The 21,677-nt window shown below is 42.3% G+C and overlaps 1 protein-coding gene across 2 annotated transcripts in view; it reads right to left on the bottom strand.

Annotated features, from left to right (window-relative positions):
* The window catches only part of XPR1 (xenotropic and polytropic retrovirus receptor 1), a 227,981-nt gene that overhangs the window by 71,914 nt on the left and 134,390 nt on the right, over nucleotides 1-21,677 (bottom strand). For both annotated transcript variants that reach the window (XM_038412656.2, XM_043491391.1), the window contains exons 3-4: nucleotides 20,074-20,175; nucleotides 3,709-3,932 (exon numbers count right to left, since the gene is read on the bottom strand). In XM_038412656.2, the coding sequence (XP_038268584.1) occupies nucleotides 3,709-3,932; nucleotides 20,074-20,175 (326 nt within the window). The remainder of the gene's footprint in view (nucleotides 1-3,708; nucleotides 3,933-20,073; nucleotides 20,176-21,677) is intronic.

Raw genomic sequence — 21,677 nt, 5'->3', positions numbered from 1 at the left:
CTTTCTTTTGGATAGGGAAGGCTACGGATTCCTACTTCCTTCATTTTAAAACCAAGATTGACCACATTAATACTAGAGTCTACACAGCAGTACAGTATAACACACTCAATAAGATATATCCTTGTTAAGAAAAATTAGAAAGCATTTTACGTCATGGCAATTAAATCCAGCCAAGTGTGTTCCTATAACAGGATTTTACATTATGTGAATAGAAAACAAGTCTGAGCTTGAAATCAAAGGGAGCTGAGAATATTCGGGATCTGTTCAAGATCAGGCCCACAGTAATTAGTTGAAAAAAAGAGGGTTAATATCAGACGTATGTGTAAGCCAAGATTCATTAGTTTACATATTTTTAAATACACAGTAATGGAAAAACTCGTTATAGCAACTAGGAGTAGACTGAAGACTGCTATGATCAAGCATATTTGAAATACGGTGGTATCTAACTATGCAAAGAAATCACCAAGAGCACTTCATATTCCAGTCAGCTTATTCAGTCTATTACCAACTAAACAGATAGACCAGAAAGGAATTTTATTTTTTTGTTTATAAAAACTAGCCCATGGATTAGATTTGAAAGAAAAATACAGAGAATAGCAGAATTCAATGTCTTTGGGAGCGGCTCCAACTACTCTACTGAAATGATTTTCAATCTAATTATGCCTGGAGTGATTTAATATCAAACCCCCATTGTGCAGTAGATAAGGAAGGGACAGGGAGATGGGAATAGGAAGCCAATGCATTAATGATCTGCATTACTACAGACAAGAGAGACTTTAATTACTTCCTACTGGAAAAATCCAGCATTTCACCCCTGGGACAGCAGAGCCTTGTTTCATAAAGTTGAAATGAAAAAGTGTAACAAAAATGATAATTTTGGTCACAGATTTTACTGTTGCCCTGAACTGACTAATGTTATTTGCTGGTGTGAGTAATCAGCATATCTCAGGAAAAACAGCCCAATATTTTTTACAACTTGTATCCTAGAGTTCTTCTTACAGTGAAGCTTCCTCTTCTGACAGTACAAGTTCCATGATTCCAAAGCTGTGCGCTAAAGAAGTTAAACACTGTTAAATGGTAGTTTCAATGAAGGACTTTTGCAGTGATACAAATACAAAAGCAAAAACTCAGAAGTAATTTACTTAGCCTGAAATTCTGTATTTTTCTTACTACTGAAGATAATCCTGTTTTTGAATAGAAGCTCTCTCCTCCAAACTCAGTTTCTATTTCTACTAAAGTGAAGTCCATAAGCTTAAATTAAATATCAGTTTGCCAACATATAAATGACTAATACCACAAAACAACAATGACAACTTACATTATGCAATATTATGCAAAATCACGTAGGAGGAGAGAACGGGCTCAGAGAGAAAGTGCTTGCTTGTACGTAAATGTCTGTTAATTAGAAAATTCAGGATCTCATGCAGGTCAAATACATGTAGGTTGAACTAGGATATATTGATGTTTTTAGCCTTGCCATTCTTCCACCGATAACAGTGGATTTTAAGACTCCCTCCTATTATATCTTGCTCACTAGGTTCTTTTCTCAGTTTGCTCTTTTCAGAAACCCATTATCTTTGTGCTGCTGCACTGTGTAAAGCCACTGCTTTCTATGATGAATTCATCAGTTTGTGGTTACTAATTCCAAGATTTCCCCTTTTATGTTCACATTCTCATCTCTGTTCCTCTATTAGTGAGATCTAAGTGGTAGTTTTACTATTTGGGTCACAACCTTGTTTTTTAATTGAGGAATCCTTGATGATGATAAATGTTTGGCTGACACCCACACATAACTGGGCAGTTAAAATGACTCCATGGGTATGTATCCTGCAGTTTTAAGTAGCTTTAGAATTGGTATATGAATTTTTTGTTGTTCTACTGCAGTCTGTAAAAGATATCTACTGTTTCATCTTAATTTTTCCTTCTTTGTAACCCAACTCAAAAAGCTTCACCACTACACAAACTGTAGCTTGAGAGAATTGTAAATATATTTGACATAATGCCACCCTCCTTCACCTCACATTCCATTTCTTCTATGCAGATTAGTACAATCTATGTTAACATTCCAATTATGAGATTCTTCCCACCTGGTTTCATTTATGCCTAAGCAGATAACTGCCATAATTTATTAACTCATCTAGTGCTTTCTACACTGCCTGCGTTTGTGTTCAGACACTTTTTCACACACGTAACTCTTTGTCCTTTGTTTTAGAACAATTTCATCTGTTTTTCTCACTTTCCAACTTAGTGTAAAACCCTCAAAGATGCCTTGCCAGTTTTAGATGCAAATGAGTCTGCGTAAGTGGAGACTTCCAAATCCAAATAGGCTCAGAGTTTATACCAATGTTTAGTGAATGTAAAATTATCTTCTCTTTGGCACATTTACTAGTTGGTCTCGACTATCAGCGACTCCTTCCTTCCTTCCTTCCTTCATCATGGTACCTAAAGGAATCATTTGCACTGTCCTCATCTTACCAGGCCACAGAAGAGATTCCTGATAATGAAGTCCAAGAGCCTAGTATTCTTTTTAAAAAAGAAATGAAAGGAAAAAGGTGACCAACCTGGCTTCACCAGGAAGTGAGGAAAGATCTGAGGTTACTCTGTCTACTTCAGGGTTGTGAACTAGCTGCCATTGCTGTAAGTAACTGAGTGCTTCCAGTAGTACTAGAAGCCTGTATCAGCTTATAGGCCAATTTGCAGTGTTAAAGACACTAGCTGGACCAAGATTTTCCAACCTAGGAACCTAAAGTAAAGCAATTAAATCCATGTTTAGGGATCTAAATACATTATCTAATTTGGAAAATACTGAGTACCAGCAAACCCACTGAAGTCTAGGGGAGCTGCAAATCCTCAGAAAAACCAAACTACTAAAGCCTTGTCTATACTATGGAACTTCACAAAGTAATTCCCAATGGTAGGATTCGGTTTGGTAAAATTCTCTAGCATAAAGTCTGCCTTATTTAGGTGACTATACAAGGATGTAGGTGCTTTCTTTTAGGCACCCAAGTCTGAATATCTAATTAAATTCACAGGCTAAAAAAAAAAAAGTGGTTATGAAATTTTCAATGTCACACATTACATACAATATGACACTTGAAGAAACAATTTTTAAAATATTAAATGTCAAAAACAAATTAGTGCACATTATGAGCCATTCTTCTACTACGAGGCAAAGTAAAAAAACCCATCAATTAAATTAAATTATTGGAACACAAATCAGTCTCTACAACCATTACAATCCCATTTTTCAGTGCTACAAATCTAAATATGCCTAAAATTTAATTTTTATATTTGCCTCCAGGCTAACCATTTTTATGCCAAGTTGCATCCCACAGAATTTAACAGAAAAGTTAGAAACTCCTAAAAACGCGGGTTTTAAGAGAGAAAATGTTGATGCAGTCAGCTACAGTGAGGTGAACGACACTACTATGGTAACACAAAGAAGAAACTGAATGTATAAACAGCCTCATGCTTCTTTCCAATTTTAAGGTATAACAGTTTCTTTCCAGACTCTCAAATCTGGCTTTACACAGAACAGAACATGAACAAGTATATGGCCTCAAAGTTATAGTAGTGACCTATTTACTCTCCCATTCTCAGTCTCAATGTTCTGGCATCTGATTGCAACGACATGAAGAAATCCAATGACTAAGAATGGTATGAGCACTTAGGGCCCATGGGAAAACTATGCCATTCTTTTCTTCGTACCTGATAGTTCTGCAGTAAGATGAGGCTGAGGTAGAACTCGCTGAAGGCCAGTTTTAGGTCTCTGATGTTCCTATGCTGAACACGCTCCTCATGGGACAGGTGGAAGACTGCCTTTCTGCGCTGCCGCACTGTGGTAAGACCACTAGTTTCTTTCTGTGCATCCAAAGATGACTGTAGTTCATTCTGAAGGGTAGCGGACCTGCGCTGAGCTTCAGCAAGCTTTTCTGTTAGTAAGGAAAAGAAACTGTCAAATATCACAAATGGAGCGGGTAGCAACTTGTCTATGAAGGCTGAAATAACTTACTAACATTGTGTATATCGCCAAGTGCTTTTGCGGGGGACAGGGTGCTGAGTGGAAGCATTAACTGTGTGACTTGGGGCTTGTGTACATGAGAAGTTACGGCATGGCAAGCCAGGGAGTGAATCTACAGTGCACTAGGCTTGTCACTCTGTACAGTCACACACTGGCTTGTTGCGCAGTAACTTGCTGTATAGAGAAGCCCTTACACCACTAATCCCTAAAATTCATTAAAAATAGAAATAAATAAGGTTGAATTTCTTTCCAATCATTTTACAAGTATTTTATAACCAGTTAAAACTCAAATATCCCAAGAAACTGGTAAATATTACCCACTTTTCACAGGTGGGCCAACAGAGAAGTTAAATGACTTTCCCTCGATTATGCATCACAGCAGTAACAGAACTAGGAGTGGTACCCAGGTCTCCTGACTTCTAGTCATGTGCTTTAACTTCTAGACAATGCTCCCTCCAGGAACACAAATATTTGCCATTGACAAAAGGAACCACAGCTGGCATAGCCTCTCCTGACCTCTGCCCATAAGTGTGTGCATTATTTATAGCTCTTATCAGTCAAAACTTCTGACATGGTGTTATTCCAGCATCATAGCTAGAGGCAAGCAGGAATCGACCTTCCTATCCTTCCTGCAAAGCAAGATCACCTTGATTGATCAGTTCATCAGCCCTCACAGAGAGAGTGCCAGTCACATCATGTCATTTGTGTTGTTCTAGCCAGTCCTTCAGCCACACACTGGCCAGACTGTCAGTGGCACCAGACCCCCAAACTGACAGTGTACCGCAGCCCAAAACCCCTGAGCAATCTGCCAGTCTCAGCCTCCCAAGTAGCTGGGGTTACAGGATCGTGCCACCATGCCCGACATGCAAAGCAAGATATGGCATAAAATACCATACTGATTTATAAGATACCAGTGGTTGAACTTTCACATTTTCTCTTGTCAAGAGAGTGACATCAAACATCCTTAGGGGGGCAGAGTAAGATGCTTTTGCTTATTGGTTCTCACATCCTAAGAAGGCATTAAGCAACACTCTTAACAAGAACAAAAGCTTGTTAGCTAGTATTATGAAACCTGATATCAGTCGATAAGGCACTTTGGGTTTCTTTGCACCTGTTGTTGGACCGGAAAACGTAACGTTTAATGTGGTCGTAAAGAAATCAAAGAAAAAACAATGGGGTTAAATTAATCTGATGTATGGAAGCGCTCCGAAGATAAATTTTACTTTTGTCAAGTTACATGCAACAAACAAATGTGTCTTCTTCTGCAATGAGAGGCTATGATACCAACACATGCTACAGTTTAAAAATACAAACAGTCACAATTGGACAAATCAGAAACTGAAAAGAGGCAGTTATGTGATCACCTAGTTCTCCCTTCCCGGCAATTCAGGTTCACACTCTGTACCACATTACTCAGTGTTTTGCCAGTTTAGCTTTAAAGGGACAGTCAACTTGAATTTTTTTTAAATAGGTTTTTTAAAAATGAATTTTCTAAAGAAACAATCTATACTTAGTTTGTCCAGAATTTTGTAAAAATCCTTTTAAAAACTGCTCCTTGGCCTATTTTTAGAAGAGTCTTTTGGCAGGCGTCAAAGCACCACCACTAAATAAAGTCACTTTCCCCCCTTGTTTCTGTGCAACCATCCACCATTGACTTACTTCCTTACTCACTCAGTTTCAACTTTTCTGCACCTGGTACTGGTAATATTGCAGAGCCAGGGGATTGGTATGTATCCTCAACAAAACACTGAAATCCATGGCAGACGAAGTGCAGACAAATGCACAAACTACAACAGGATTTTCACCTGTCGTCTCTTACAACTGTAGTAATACAATATGTGACTTGTAACAGTAAGTAAACAAATTTGAGATGGAAATATTATTTTCATGTTAATTGTGCCCCCTTAAGTGATTGTACAATTAGGCATCTGCTATGAGGCTATTCCACAATCCATTACCTCTCGGTCCGTTTTTTCTAATATTCAACGTAAATTTTCTCTTTAATATTAATGTTATACCCTCTCCTGTACCATGCAAAGTTTCTCTCTGCATTAATCTTCAAATCTTTGGAGTGTAATTTCTGCCTTTAGTCAGTTTCAGTTATTGTAGCTATTCTAAATCTTGCTTCATTCAATCCCACTAGCCCCCTCACTCACTTTTATAGTTCCTTTGAAATGCCTCCCCTTTGTAAACACCTTTCTAATATTGAAAAGCCCAGAACTATGTGCCATGAGAAATCATAATACTTTTCTGAAAAGATCACTGAAATACTCATATCACAGAAACTGCCAACCCTCTTCATATTTGAGTAATCTTATCAGTGAAATATAACGAAAAAAATCTCTACTCAATACAAGGGGACATCCTGGATCTACCCAACTGTCTCTTGGAACAGTTACAGTGATTAGGACTTTGCAAAGGCTAAAGTCACAGTAAAGAAACTTGAGCATTATCCTTCTGAAAAAACTGCTGTTCCCAGAGCTCTTGGATGTCCAGGCTAGAGCTTTTACCATGAGATAATTGATTGCCAATTAACTCAAAGTAGTTAACAAGTTTGTAAAAGGCTAAATGTCATCTAAAACGCCACATCTTAAAATGTTTTCTCCAGGTTAAAATAAAACTAGGGAAGACAAGTCCAATGACAGCTGAGGTACATCACAAGAGCCAAGAAAGGGTAAGCTGAGCTATTAGGAGGAAGGAATTTTTAGTCAGACTCTTATTAAAGCTGTTTATTCTTGTTAACACCTATTTTATTTAAATGACTAAACACCATTTTGAATAAAAATGGCTTTGTTAAATATAAAAAAACCCTTTTAATATGAGTTCTAACATCTTAATTTAAACACACACCTCAGATCACCCAGTGGTCCTCCGAAATTGTACACTATTTAAGGTTAAAAAAAACAAAGCAGGAAACCCCCCTGAAGAGCTGACATTACAAGCCTTCTTTCTTTATATATGTAATAAACAAAAAAGAGCACAAGCCAAATTTCTCAAAAATCCTTTGCAAGTCACTTAATAGTGGTTGGAAAATTCTGCTTTGTTGAAGACTATATCTAGCCTCTTTGCATTTTTATTCTGGGAGCCCATGAAAGGCTGTAGGGATTTAAATAACCCATCAATGAATCTTACACCTTATTAAATACCAGTTTATTACTTTGACATGTACAGAATGAAAATAAGGCAAATATATTATGTTGCTATTGCTCTTTAAATCATCTACAGAATTGCTTAAGGCACATGCAAAGCAGAAAAGAAATAATTTTTTTTAACCTACAGCTAGTCTTGCCAAAGTCCTTGGTGGAACTGCATTCTCTTTTGCAACACACAGTATGACTTCAACTTCGTTGCTTTTAGTGACTTTTAAACAATTTGCTACACAGAGGGTCAGAAAAAGGACATATTTAGAAACTGAAAACAGCCTCCAGGAGTTTACTGCACACTGCATGCCCTGGTGTCCACTGACTGCAGAACCAAAGTGAAATCTCAGTGGCAAAGGTTGAAGAAAAAAAAAAAAGTGATAACTTCCGGGGCAATTGCCAAATTCCGTCTCCATCAATCACATTCTTAGACTCACCCATTGCTTCCAGACATGGCACAAGAGCTCTCAAAAAGACAGGTTGACTGCTATCCATCTGTATGTGCATCTGTATCGCTGACTATGTAACTAGATACTCTATACAAACAGAAGGGGGGATGGGGGTAAGAAGGGCCAGCAACCAGCCCATGGGTAAGATGTCTGCAGTAAAGAGCAAGCCAACAAATCCTCCTCTAGAGAGTGATCAAGAAGCATTCTCTGAAGACAAAAAAGTTTATCATCTTGTGCAAAACTGGGAAAAACATGAGTATAAATTTCATGGATTAAAGACAGAATGTTCCCCTGATATATCACTCCAAACAAGGATCCTGAAGGCCACTACATCAAAGAGTCAGCATTAAAAACATGCCCCATTTCACTTCTATTCACAGAACTGGACTTAGGCACTGTCTACAAGAGCTGTTTTAACAGTTTGAAAAATGTTACCTAGGGTACACACAGTGCCCAATCATACCCATACTTATGTTCAGAAATTATGCTATTTACATTTAAGTGGGTAGTCTATAACACAGTTTCTACTAACATGATTAAAAAAATGTGTTCACAGTATATAAAATTTGTTCAGAACTGAAGCTGGCAAACTAAACATGGGTGTACCTGGCATGGGTTCTACTCCCAATTTATAGTCTCTTATTTAGAAATCTCCATTTGTTCCATGTTTTAAATTCTGCATCCATTTTTTTTTACCTACTAAGTTAAAGCCCAATTTTCCTAAACTCAGTAATAAAGCCTTTCAATTATTATCATATGAAAAGAAACTGTTACTAACATATCCATAACTGTTGTTCTTCAAGGTGTTTTGCTCATGTCCATTTCACGGTAGGCATGCACGTGCACCGTTGCTGGAAATTTATCCTCAGTGGTATTCGCCAGGCTGGCTCCAACACCCTCTGATGTCAAACTCTTATGTGCCAGCAGTATAAGGGGCACTGCTGGCCCTGCACCCCCTCAGTTCCTTCTTGCCGGATAACTCCAACAGAGGGGTAGAAGGGTAGGTTGTGGAATGGACACGAGCAAAACATCTTGAAGAAAAAATGTTACAGAAAGGTTAGTAACTTATTGATTCTTTGAGTGCTTGCTCATGTCCTTTCCATTTTAGGTGACTCGCAAACAGTACCCAAGAAGGTGGGCTTGGAGTTCATGGACATGCAGATTGCAACACTGCTCTCCCAAACCAGGCATCATCTCAAGCCTGTTGGGTGATGGCATAGTGGGAAGAAAAGTTATGCACAGATGACTAAGTTGCACCTCCGCAGATGTCTTGGATTGGGATCTGGGCCAGAAATGCTGCTGAAGAGGCCTGAGCTCTTGTGGAATGAGCAGACAAGACGGCCGGAAGTGGAATGTTCACCTGCTCGTAGCATGCCCGAATATAGGAGATTATAGGATGAGATTCTCTGAGGTGAAACCAGGTAGGGCTTTCATCCTCTCTGCTATTGCCATAAAGAGTCGTGGATGTGTGGAACAGTTTAGTCCTCTCGATATAGAAGGGAGGGCGCATCTAAATCCAGTGAGCGAAGCCACCACTCTTCTGAATTCTTGTGTGGCTTTGGGAAGAAAACTGGCAGGAAAATGGCTTGGTTGCTAAGGAACTGCGAGACAACCTTTGGCAGGAAGGCCGGATGGGGACACAGTTGGATCTTGTTCTTGACCACCACCATATACGGTGGTTCTGATGTAAGGGCCCTGATTTTGGAGACCCTTCTGGCTGTGGTAATCACTATCAGAAAAGTGACCTTCCAGGAGAGAAACAGCAGAGGGGGCACAATGCTAGCAGCTCAAAGGGATGGTCTGTGAGTTTTGATAGGACTAGGTTTAAATCTCATGGATAAAACCTCTCCAACCCTTTCAGAAAGTGAATTGTCATATTGAGAGAGAAAACTGACCAATCATCCACTGGTGGGCGGAAGGCCAAAATTGCTGCTAGGTGCATCTTGATAGATGCGAGGGCCAGGCCTTACTGTTTTAGGTGGAGCAGTTAATCCAGAACAGATTGAAGGGAAGACCAAGTCAGAGAGAGGCCTCATTGAGAAGACCATATTGAGAAACTCTTCCACATGGCAAGATAAGTAGCCCTAATAGATGGCTTCCTACTCCCCAGCAAGACCTTGTGAACTTGTTCCAAACAGATTTACTCTTCCAAGTTCAGCCATGGAGCTTCCATGCTGTCAGGTGAAGGGTCCCAAAGTTTGGGTGGCATAAACAGCCCTGCTCCTGTGAGATCAGATCCAGGGAGAGCGGGAGCAATAGCAGAGGTACTACTGACAAGAGTAGCAGTGTGCCAAACCAGTGCTGGGGGCGGCCACCCGGGGCCATAAGAATAACTCTTGACTCGTCCCACTTGATTTTCAGAAGGACCCCGTGAACCAGAGGAACTGGAGGAAATGCGTAGAATGGGAGCTCTGTCCATTGAAGCAGCAAGGCATCTGAAAGCGAGCCCAGGCTGTGCAGATGCAGCAAGCAAAACTGATGGCATTTCTTGTTCTGCTTGGTTGCATACAGGTCTACCTGGAGAGATGAACCTAGTGACCTCTGGGTGACCACTCATGATAAGAGGAGAAACATCTGCTGAGTGACTGGTCAGGGCGTTCCAGGCTCCCGGAAGATGGGAAGCCTCAAGGTGGATGGAGTGCTGAACACAGAATTCCCAGATGGAGGGCCTCCTGACACAGGGCAGAGAAGCATGCTCCTCCCTGCTCTCTGATGTAGAACATGGCCACTGTGTTGTCCATTGGTACTTGCACTACTTCGCCTGTGATCTGGGGGAGAAACATTTGGCAAACTAAGTGGACCACTCTGAATTCCCTGTCATTTATGTGCAGGAGCAGCTCTTCCTGGGACCACAGGCCCTGTGTCCTGAGGGGATCAAGATGGCCTCCCCAACCCAGGTCTGAAGCGTCCAACACTAGGGACACTGACAGCTGGGCGGGAGTGGGTGGACAACAAAGGGGGCACCCCCATTGCTGACCAGAGGTCCTTCCACCAGTCGAGGAAGGTGAGGACCTTCCACCAGTCGAGGAAGGCTGGAACACTAAGCACTGAGTCCAAGTGGTGCCTGTTCGGTGAGCTAACCACTTCTGCATGAGCCTGAGGCACAGCCCTGCGTGCCATACTATGTAATTGCATGTAGCAAAGTGTCCCAGGAGCTTGCGGCAAATCCATGTTTTTGTGATTGGGTGAGCCATGACCCTGGATATCAGGTCTGACATTGTCTGGAATCGAACCTCTGGAAGGAAGGCTCTGGCCTATGTTGAGTCTAGCACTGCCCTATAAACTGTATTCTCTGTACTGGAATGAGAGTCGACATTTGTTCATTATCAACAGGCCCAATGCTTGGAAGGTGGTTTGGACCAGGGTGATGTTCTTTACTAGAGCCTCTGAGTGACCCTCGATCAGCCAGTCATTGAGGTATGGGTAGGTTTGAATGCCTTGTCATTTGAGGCACACCACTACCACTGCCATGCATTTTGTAAAAACCCGGGGGGCTGTGGACAGGCCAAGAGAGAGAATGGTGAATTGATAACGAGTCTGGTTTACTATAAACCTAAGGAATCTTCTGTGGCCATGGAAGATGGAGATATGACAGTAAGCATCCTTCAAGTTGAGGGCAGAGTACCAGTCACCGGGATCCAGGGAGGGGATAATGGAGGCCAGGGAGACCACGTGGAACCTCAGTTTATTGAGATATCTGTTGAGGCAATGCATGTCCAGGATGAGGAGAAGACCCCCTTTGGGATTAGAAAAATATAGGGAGTAAAACCCCTTCCCTCTCAAGTTTTGAGGCACCTCTTCCACAGACCCAGCCCATTTGAGGGTTTGCATCTCCTGGGCTAGGAGTTGCTCATGAGAAGGGTCCCTGAAGATGGACAGAGATGGAGGATGAAAGGCAGGAATAGATGAAAACTGAAGGGTATAACCATTCACCACTATTATTTAGCACCCAGCTGTCCAATGTAATGAGGAAGCTCAACAAGCTGAAATGGGAAAGTCAGTCCAAAAACAACAGGGAAGAGGAGGAAGATGCCTGTACCAGAGGAGGGGCTTCTTCCTCTTCTTCAGCCTTCATGGGGCCCACATCTTGTGTATCGGTACCAGAGTCAGGGTCCAGTGCCAAGCAGTGTGGGAGCCTGCCTCTCAGAAGCAATCAAGTATGACAGGTGGGACGACAGACCCTATACCAGGAGAATCCCCCATGGGTTCCATCTGGCCAGTTACCAGCAGGGGGACCCATACTGGGGTCCAGCAGCACTTAATATGGGTATTGGTGGCAAGCTTTGGGATGGGGTGTAGGGCTTCACTTCAGAATCCAACAAAGAGTCCTCCCGAGGTGACCACGTGGGAGTGGTACCCCTCACTTCTGCTGTTTGGTGGTGAGGGTTTGGGAATTGACGCCAGACCGGGAATGATCTCGTAAAAGTAAGGTCGGCTTATGCCTGTAAGGACTGAAGGTCCCAGTGCTTGGAAGGAACTCTGAGCTCATTGCTCTCTCCTGGTCGTGCTCATCGTAGCTGGTGGTTGTCCCATCAGAGTCAGTGGTACTAGGAGCAGTATTAAGTCCCTGGCTGCTGCAGAGCCCTCTGGGGTAGAAGGCACCATGATTCCGCTGGTGCTGCGATGACTTCCTGGTGCCGGCAGGGGGTCCCGCACCAGACTCAACGCCCCTCTGGGCGGAGTTGACGGTGCCACCATGGGACATGGGGTTGAGGAGTGACCCAACACAGGTCGCACTCTACTGCCTTCACTTCTTTTCCTTTCTTCAGCACCAGAGAGCACTCTCTCTCAGAGCGCTGCTTTTTGTGTTTTTTCCTCAGCACCAGAGATGGAGAACGATGCCAGAAAATGCACAGTGCCAAAGGGGCACTTCGCACGAAGGCTGAAGTGCTCAGAGCCAAATCTGAGTGGCTTGGCTCTAACACCTGTCTAAAAGCAGTTTCCATGAGGATAGCCCTCAGTCTAACCTCTTTGTCTTTCTTTGAATGAGGCTTAAAGTCCCAACAAATCTGACATAAATCTTACGTAAGCCTCTCCCAGACACTTCAGACTACTGGAGTGTGGGTCACTCACAGGCATAGGCTTGCCACAGGAGGCACAAGGTTTGAAGCCCTGGGCATGCCCGGAACCAGGGGAGAAGGGAACCCCTCTATGATAAAGGAGGGGATCTAACTATCTACATAAGTACTATTCACAATATTTACACTACAATTAAACTAAGAATAATACACTAAGATACAGAGAGGAAAACCACTGGAAAATGCCTTGCCAAAGCAAGAAGAGTTATTCCAACAACTGTCATGGATGGCAAAAAGGAACTCAGGAGGTGTGGGGCTGGCAGTACCCCTTATATCAGCATATAAACATGCAGCATCAGAGGGCACTAGAGCTGGCCCAGCAGATACCAGCGAGAAAAATCTCTGGCAATGGTGCACGCAGTGCATTCACACCTAACATGGAATGGACATGAGCAAGCACTTGAAGAAGAGACTTTATTTGCTAACAGTTAAGATTTTTAAGTGCTGGTCCAAGAAACAAATGATTAGACATATTTAAAAACAAAAAACCTCAAACATTAAAAAACAGGAGTCCGCTAAGATTAACTTCAACATTCTGTCACCATACCTAACACATTATTCATTAACTCATGGACTTGTATTGGAATTCTCTGTCATTTTTTGTTGCCTCTAAGGAGGTAGTCTTCTTCCATACATTTGGTAACTTTTTAAAAATATGTATTACATCTAGGTTTTTTGTTTCTACTGGTGACTCACATCTGCACAGTACCTCAATATTGGTGCACATAACATTCATTCCACACATGGATGAAAAAAATTAAAGGGAACGTTGCTCGTATGGCATCCAACTGTGCCCCGATAAATTCCCGGTGTTGCACCAGTGTTAGCGTAGATTTTTCCAGGTTTATGTGAAGGCCGAGGCTCGAGAAAGGGTCCACTCACTTGTGTGGCATTAAGGAAATCTGTTTCAGATGGCACCTGATGAGACAGTCGTCCAAATATGGAAATATGATGACTACTTGTTTACATAGATTGGCAGCCACTACCACGAGGACTTTGGAGAACACCTGAGAGGCTGTAGAAAGTCTGAAGAGCAGTACTTTTTATTGATAGTGATCAGTTCCTATGATGAATCTGAGGAACTGTCTGTGGGCAGGGTGTATTGCAATATGAAAATACGTGTCTTGGAAGTTGAAGACCAAGAACTAGTCCCACTCTTCTAGTGCTGGGATAATGGTGGAGAGGGTAACCATCTTGAAGTGTTTCAGTTTGACAAACTTGTTTAGATTTCGAAGGTTTAGGATTGGTCTCCACCAGATGGATTTATTTGGATCTGAAAATAATGGGAGTGAAAACCCTTCCCTGAGTGGGGACCAGCTCTATCACTCCCAATTGCAGAAGGTGGTTTATTTCTTGTAGAACGCATTCATGAGAAGCGTCTCTGAAGAGGGATGGGGAGGTAGGATGGTTTGGTGGGATAGATAGGAATGGGATTGAGTATCCTTCCTTGACTATCTCTAGAACCCACTTGTCAGAGATAATCAGCTGCCATGATAGAAAGAAGGGGCTAAATGGTCACCACACTGGTGGGATGTGGAGATGGCTGTTATAACTGGAACAGGGGGAGGCTTGTCGGGGGCCTCGACCACACCTTCAAAATTGTTGTTTGGCTGAAGGTATGAGAGGTAGCTCCTTGAGAAGTCACATGTCTGCATTTGGTAGGAGGCTTCTGTCGAAGGCGCTGGGTGTCGTACTTTCGATGAGGAGCAAACTGATAGTTGGGATTGCGGGGGAGGTTGATATTTCTGTTAGTCTCTTTGGCGCTGGTGTATAAATGCTGAGAGCGCAGAGAGTTGCCTGAGTCTCCTTCAGGGAGTTTAGGGATTTATCAGAGCACTCCGCAAATAATTTTTGGCCCTCAAAAGGTAGGTCCTCAACAGTGGTTTGTACCACCTTAGGGATGCCTGAGAGGTGCAGCCAGGATGCCCATCTCATGACCATGGCAGTTGTGATGGAATGGGCAGCAGTATCCATGGAATACAAGGAAGCTTGCAAAGCTGAAAGGATGAAGAGGTGTGCCTTGGATACAAGTGCCCGAAGCTGCTCCTTTTTGTCATCAGGAAGTTCTTGGCAGAGTTCCTATATTTTAGAATAATTGACAGTTGTATTTGGCCATGAGAGCCTCGTAGGTTGGATATGAGGAATTGGAGCATAGCGGATGAATAAGCCTTGCGACCTAATAGGTCTAATCGCGTCCAATACCTGTCATAAGGGATGAATCTAAGTTATTGGCATCCCTTTTCATGCACAGCATTGACAATTAAAAAAATTGGAGTGGGGAGAGAGAAAAGAAATGCCATGTCCTTAGCAGGGACATAATTATTTTTGTCTGCCCGCTTCCACATTGCTGGGATGGATGCTGGGGTCTGCCAGAGCACCTTGGTGGCGTCAAAAAGGGCCTCATTGACCAGGAGAGCTATTTTGGAGGATAAGGACGCATGCAGGATGTTGAACAGTTTATGCTGCTCTTTCACTTCCTCCAAAGGAATCTGGAGGGAGTCTGCTTTCCTGTGAAACAGCTCCTGTAAGTGTTTAATATCAGCTTATGTAGGTATGACCCTCAGCAGATCAGAAGTGACTACACGGCTCTGTGAGTAAGGGTGAGGGAGTTGACAGTGCAGGTGGTGTTCTCTTCAGTCCTTGTCAAGGGTAGGGGCCTCGGCAGAGACAGATACATCCTGGAGGTGAATGCCTGGCTGCGAGGATGGTGTCGCCAGGAGGGCTTCATGTTTCCTTGACCATGGAATGCTGTTGCAGAAAGAAGGACTGCTAAACTAAAATGGGGTCCACCTATTGAGGAAGGGGAAGAGCATATTTGGCTACAGACTGGCTAACCTAGTGAGGAGGGCTTTAACCTAGGTTCAACGGGGGCAGGTGACCAAAGCCCACAGGAAAGTCAAAAAACTGGAAGAAGGGTCAGAATCTGGGAGGAGCATGGGCTGTTATAGCAAAAATAAGGGAGAGACAAGACAGAAAAGGGGGGAGAGGGGGAGGGAAGGAGAAATCAAATCAGTATCTTAAATATCTGTATACTAATGCAAGAAGTATAGGGAATAACCAGAAAGAACTCGAAATGCTAGTAAATAAACATAACTATGACAGATGGCACCACGGAGACTTGGTGGGATCATACGTATGACTGGAATATTGGTATAGAAGGATACAGCTTGCTCAGGAAGGACGGGCAGGGAAAAAAAGGGAGGAGGTGTTGTCTTATACATTAAACATGTATGCATTCGGACTAAGGTTGAGATAGAAATAAGAGACAGACTTATTGAAAGTCTCTGGGTAAGGATAAAAGGGATAAAAAAACAAGGGTGATGTCATGGTAGGGGTCTAATACAGACCACCAAACCAGGAAGAAGAGATGGATGAGGTTTTTTTTTTTGTTTTTTTGTTTTTTTTTTAAAACAACTAACAAAATCATCCAAAGCACAGGACTTGGTGGTGATGGGGGGCGACTTCAACTACCCAGACATCTGTTGAGAAAATAACAGAGCAGGGCACAGATTATCCAACAAGTTCTTAGAATGTATTGGAGACAATTTTTTATTTCAGAAGGTGTAGAAAGCTACTTGGGGGGAGGCTGTTCTAGATTTGATTTTGACAAATAGGGAGGAACTGGTTGAGAATTTTAAAGTGGAAGGCAATTTGGGTGAAAGTGATCATGAAATGGTAGAGTTCATGATTCTAAGGAATGGTAGGAGGGAGAACAGCAGAATAAAGATAATGGATTTCAAGAAGGCAGACTTCAGCAAACTCAGGGAGTCAGTAGGTAAAATCCCATAGGAAGCAAGTCTAAGGGGAAAAACAACTGAAGACAGTTGGCAGTTTTTCTGAGAGACATTATTAAGGGCACAAGAGCAAACTATCCCACAGCGTAGGAAAGATAAGAAGTATGGCAAGAGATCACCCTGTCTTAACCAGGAGATCTTCAATGATCTAAAACTCAAAGAAGAGTCCTACAAAAAGTGGAAACTCGGTCAATTTACAAAGAATGAATATAAACGAACAACACAAGTATCTAGGGACAAAATTAGAAAAGCCAAGGCACAAAATGAGATCAAACTAGCTAGGGATATAAAAGGAAACAAGAAAACATTCTACAAACACATGAGAAGTAAGAGGAAGACTAAGGACAGAGTAGGCCTGTTACTCAATGAGGGGGGAAAGACAATAACAGAAAATGTGGAAACGGCAGCGGTGCTTAATGACTTCTTTGTTTCGGTTTTCACCAAGAAGGTTGGTGGTGTTTGGACATCTAACATAGTGAATACCAGTGAAAATGAGGTAGGATCAGAGTCTAAAATAGGGGACGAACAAAGCAAAAATTACTTAGACAAGTTAGAGGTCTTCAAATCACCAGGGCCTGATGAAATGCATCTCAGAATACTCAAGGAGCTGACTGAGGAGATATCTGAGCCATTAGCAATTATCTTTGAAAAGTCATGGAAGACGGGATACGTTCCAGAAGACTGGAAAAGGGCAAATATACCATCCATCAATAAAAAGGGAAATAAGGACAACCCGGGGAATTTCAGACCAGTGAGCTTAACTTCTGTCCCCGGAAAGATAATGGAGCAAATAATTAAGTAATCAATTTACAAACAACTAGAAGATAATAAGGTGACAAATAACCCCCCCCCCGCCCGGGTTACCTGCTGCGGCACGGGTGGCCCTCCTTGCCCCCCCCCCGAGCTCACCTCCAGTCCGCCTCCTCCCCTGAACGTACCGCCCCGCTGTGCTTCTCCACGCCTCCCCCCACCCCCCGGCTTCCTGCAAATCAGCTGTTCAGCAGGAAGCCTGGGAGGGCTGAGAAGCAGGCCGCAGCTTCCCGCTCAGGCCGAGGGTGGCGGAGAGGAGCTGGGGTGGGGAGCGGTTCCCCTGTGAGCCAGCCCCCCACCCCCAGGTTACCTGCTGCAGCGCAGGCGGCCCTCCTCATGTGCGCCCCCCCCCCCCCGCCCGAGCCTACCTCCGCTCTGCTTCTCTGGGCCTGAGCGGGAAGCTGCTGCTTGCTTCTCAGCCTGCCCCGGCTTCCCGCGCCAACAGCTGATTCGCGGGAAGCCTGGGGGGGTGGTGTGTTCAGGGAGGAGGCAGAGCGGAGGTGAGCTGGGGCTGGGGCGGGGAGCTGCCGGTGGGTGCTCTGCACCCACCAAATTTTCCCCTTGGGTGCTCCAGGGCTGGAGCACCCATGAAGTCGGCCCCTAAGGCGCCACTTTGGGCAGGTTAAATTTAGAAGCCCTTTTAGAACCGTTTGTCCCTCACGGAATAATTGGTTCTAAAAGGGCTTCTAAATTTAACAACCAGTTATAGTGAACCGATGCGAACCGGCTCCAGCTCACAACTGGGTGGTGGTGGCTGTAGGGTGAGTCAAGCTCTAAGCTGCTGTTATATTTTTACCGGTATATAAAATACTTGTTTGGGTGCGGGAGGGGGAGAGAAATGACATGGTTTTAAAACAAAATAAGAGACAGACTAAGTTTTGGGGACTTGATATTAAAGAGTTAATAATAAAACATTCCCTAATTAAAGTGACAAAGTCTAAAATGGTGTCTGAAGGAGTTTTGGTTACTCCTGTTACTTTTAAATATTTTAGATGACTAAACAAAACAAATTAAGAAAAATATTTCAGGTTTTTTCAGTGTTAGTTTTTTGCATTTAACAGTGCCCAGATACACGAGTTTCACTTTTGTTTCATGTACTAACATGAAACTATAACATTCATGCACACTGCTCTGGAGGTGAGGGGTAGAGAACTCAATTGCATGTACTTCCCTAGGCATTGAAGGAAGGGATAAAACAAAGCAGCAGCTGCTGTTTTAGTATGAATAGATGATCCTGTGGAATAAGGTTCTAACCAGAATGACCCCACCAACAGGGACTTTTACATCAATGGGATATGCTCCTTTAAGAGCGCACCCACCCTGACCCCTTCCCAGCCAGGACTTTTCCACCAGGTCAAGGCAGTGCAATTTGACCATGCAATGAAGGTAGTTTTTATAACTCCAGGCACAAGAATCCTAGTGGGCTAAGAAGGGTGAGGGTGAGAGTGAGAAGTTTCTTTTGGAAGCACAGAGTTACGTTTAAGGTTCATTGAGAGTGAAGGAAGCAGTCACTTTCTGAAGACACACTTTGTTATCTGCTTTCCCAATTTAAGTCTGAAGCTAAGGAGCTCGTCTGAAGGGGGAGGAGGGTGGCAGAAGCAGGATGAAAGGCATTTTCATATGGCTTGAGAGAAGCAGCAGCCATGTTTGGGACAGGGAATTTCCTCCAAGGAGCCAACAGAGCAGGGACAGTCAACAGAGAAGAAGAGACTACTTCCCTACATGGAATCTGGGCAGAAGGCAGCAGTAGTGAACAATTACTGACATTTGAGTTTTAGTAATTATTATTTCCCTCATAGCCCAGCCTCTGGTGCTTCCCTCAATGAAGTCATCCCCGGTGCTTATCACAATGTTTAGAGGCATAAATTCAACATTATGTATTCACTTCTCGATTAAATCAGAGCAACTGACAGGCTATCAGGAAGCACCGTAAATTTTGTTATACAAAGTTTTAGTAACTGACAAAATGCTAAGAAAAACTATGGCAAATATGAATAAATCATATTCATATATAAATTCCCCCCGCCACCCATGAAACCCATTTCCAACATTTTTAAAATAGGATGGAAACTGGCCCAAAATCTGACAGCATGTTACTATAATACCACTGTTGCAAAGTCTTTTCTAGAATTATTATTACACAAATGACAGACTCAGAGCTATCAGTTTTAATATTTATTTCCAGTTTATTTATACGTTACGAGAAACTTCACTCCAGTGGACGTTTCAAAATGCTATACTAACAAAAATGGGTATAAATTTCACAGAAGAAACACAGCAATTATAACACCTTTGCTAGGTTTCTTCATTTTTCAGTCCCATCAACTCTAATATATTTGAACAGAAACAGAAGCACAGGTTACATTGCTGTGTAATGTATTTGCCAGCTACCTGCCATTGGCTATAGGGCTGTGTGCATCAGGAAGTTGCACTGGTTTAACAAACTGTTTTTTTAAAACCTATCTAGTTCAACTGGCACAAAAGGCTGTTGGATACACTCATATTTTTGTTTAAGCGTGGCATATTCTGGTTTGGCTTAAGTCTATTTCTAACCGAGCTAAACTGAAATATGACATTCAAACCAAACAGGAGCATCCACACAGCTTTTTTGGAACAGATTTAGTTATATCATTTTAAATTCACACCTTAAGTTAAAGCAGCTTTCTTACATGGACACACCCTATGATTTTCTGATGGTAGACCTTCAGGAATGTTATAGTTATTCTGTGGGTTTGGAAGTCTTAGGTCACTAATTCTATTAGAGGTAGATAAGCAGCTTACCTGAATAAAAAGTGTTGATTTTGGCAAGTTCCTTCTCACAGGTTTGGAAGAACTTCTCCTCAAACTTGGCAAAATACCTCTTCACCGTGTCCTCATCTGTGACTGTGAAACAAGAAGAAAAAATTTATAGTAAGAGAATAAGGAAAGAGGGTGATGAAATCACATGCCAATGTTAATTTCGGTCTTTCTCGGTGGCAAATGTGAAAATATTTCTCCAGAGTACAAGCTATCTTCCCTGTAATAATTGGCAGAATGTCAGGAAATATGTCCCTTCAAGGAGTCCTTGGATTTGATAACCCTCACTTGACTGGAACATTTTTTGTTCTCTTATTCCAAATCTTTGCTGCAATAGAATTTAACACTGACCAAAATCTAGCAAGGAGAGGAAGGAGGAAGATTAATCAAGATGAGTAATGACACACACAAAGTGCAGCTACTGAGGGCTCAAAGACATATCCCCTCAATTTCACTATTGAGTTCATCAATCTTCTGCCTAAACACTGCTGTAGGTTTCATGCACTCTCATTCCTGGTCCCTAAACCAACTTTCTGTACAGAAGCTGCACCTCTAGCAACAGATCCGATGAAAAGACTGCTCTTTTACTCTAGGAATTCAGGTTGGACTTTGTGTTATCCCATAAAGGAAACAAATTTAAGGGTGAGTTAGAGGTAGACTGGTAAGATTCTGGTTTATAAATTTTTATTTGGCGCAAATTCAATCAAAACATGTATTACTCATTTCTTTGGTAAAAACACTGAAGAAAGAAACAGGGCTTAAAATATGGGACTTTTTGCAAACAGATAAGAAAAAAAAAGCCAACAGCCCAATAATCTTAGTGTAAACAATTCCTGTTCTATTTTACTTTACTTGCACTCTTACATATATTTGCCTAAAACTATTTTTGCTCCCCCATCAGTGCATAAGACACAAGTCTACTAATACAAACTTGTCCAAAGTGTTTAATAAAAACACAGGGGTTATTCCCAAGTTTAGTGCATCTGAAAGCCTAGGCACAACAATCACAGAAGCAGTATGATAAATGCTCTGTGGTTCATACTTTAAGTACTATATTCCTGTCAATGTTTTACCATTACGTTCCTCCATTTTTGAGGGGTCTAACTTCAGTTTGCATTGTGTTGGAATTGTATACAAGTTCTCAGCCAGAAGAGATGCTGGTTTTACTTTTTAAAAAAAATAAATTACCCAATTGAGTATTTACATTTATACTGAGTCTGCAAAACACTAATTTGTGTTTAAAACAGAAGTCTCAGACTCTTACATAGAGGGCCAAATTAAATTCACTGTTAGAATCCATGGGTTCTAACAGAATCATCTCTCCCCTTCATATCTGTTAGAATCCCCCCACCTTCATACCACCCAGAAATCTTCCGTCTGTAAAAATATTTTCCAGTCATGCAGGGAAAAGCAGTACTGTACCTTCCCCTTGCCTTCCAAAGACTTCCTCTTTACACTCCTGGTATTTTGCTACTTCTCTCACTGTCATATTTTCTCTCAATATGTTGCTCAACTTTTCCCATCCTCGCCAGATCTTTTTCTCTGGTTCACTCTATTGTGCTGTTGCAGCAGACTTCCAAATAAAACTT

This window comes from Dermochelys coriacea, chromosome 8, assembly GCF_009764565.3.
Source record: "Dermochelys coriacea isolate rDerCor1 chromosome 8, rDerCor1.pri.v4, whole genome shotgun sequence".
NCBI lineage: Eukaryota > Metazoa > Chordata > Testudines > Dermochelyidae > Dermochelys > Dermochelys coriacea.
The sequence above is the reverse complement of the archived record's forward strand: the minus strand, read 5'-3'. Positions and strand labels throughout refer to the sequence as shown.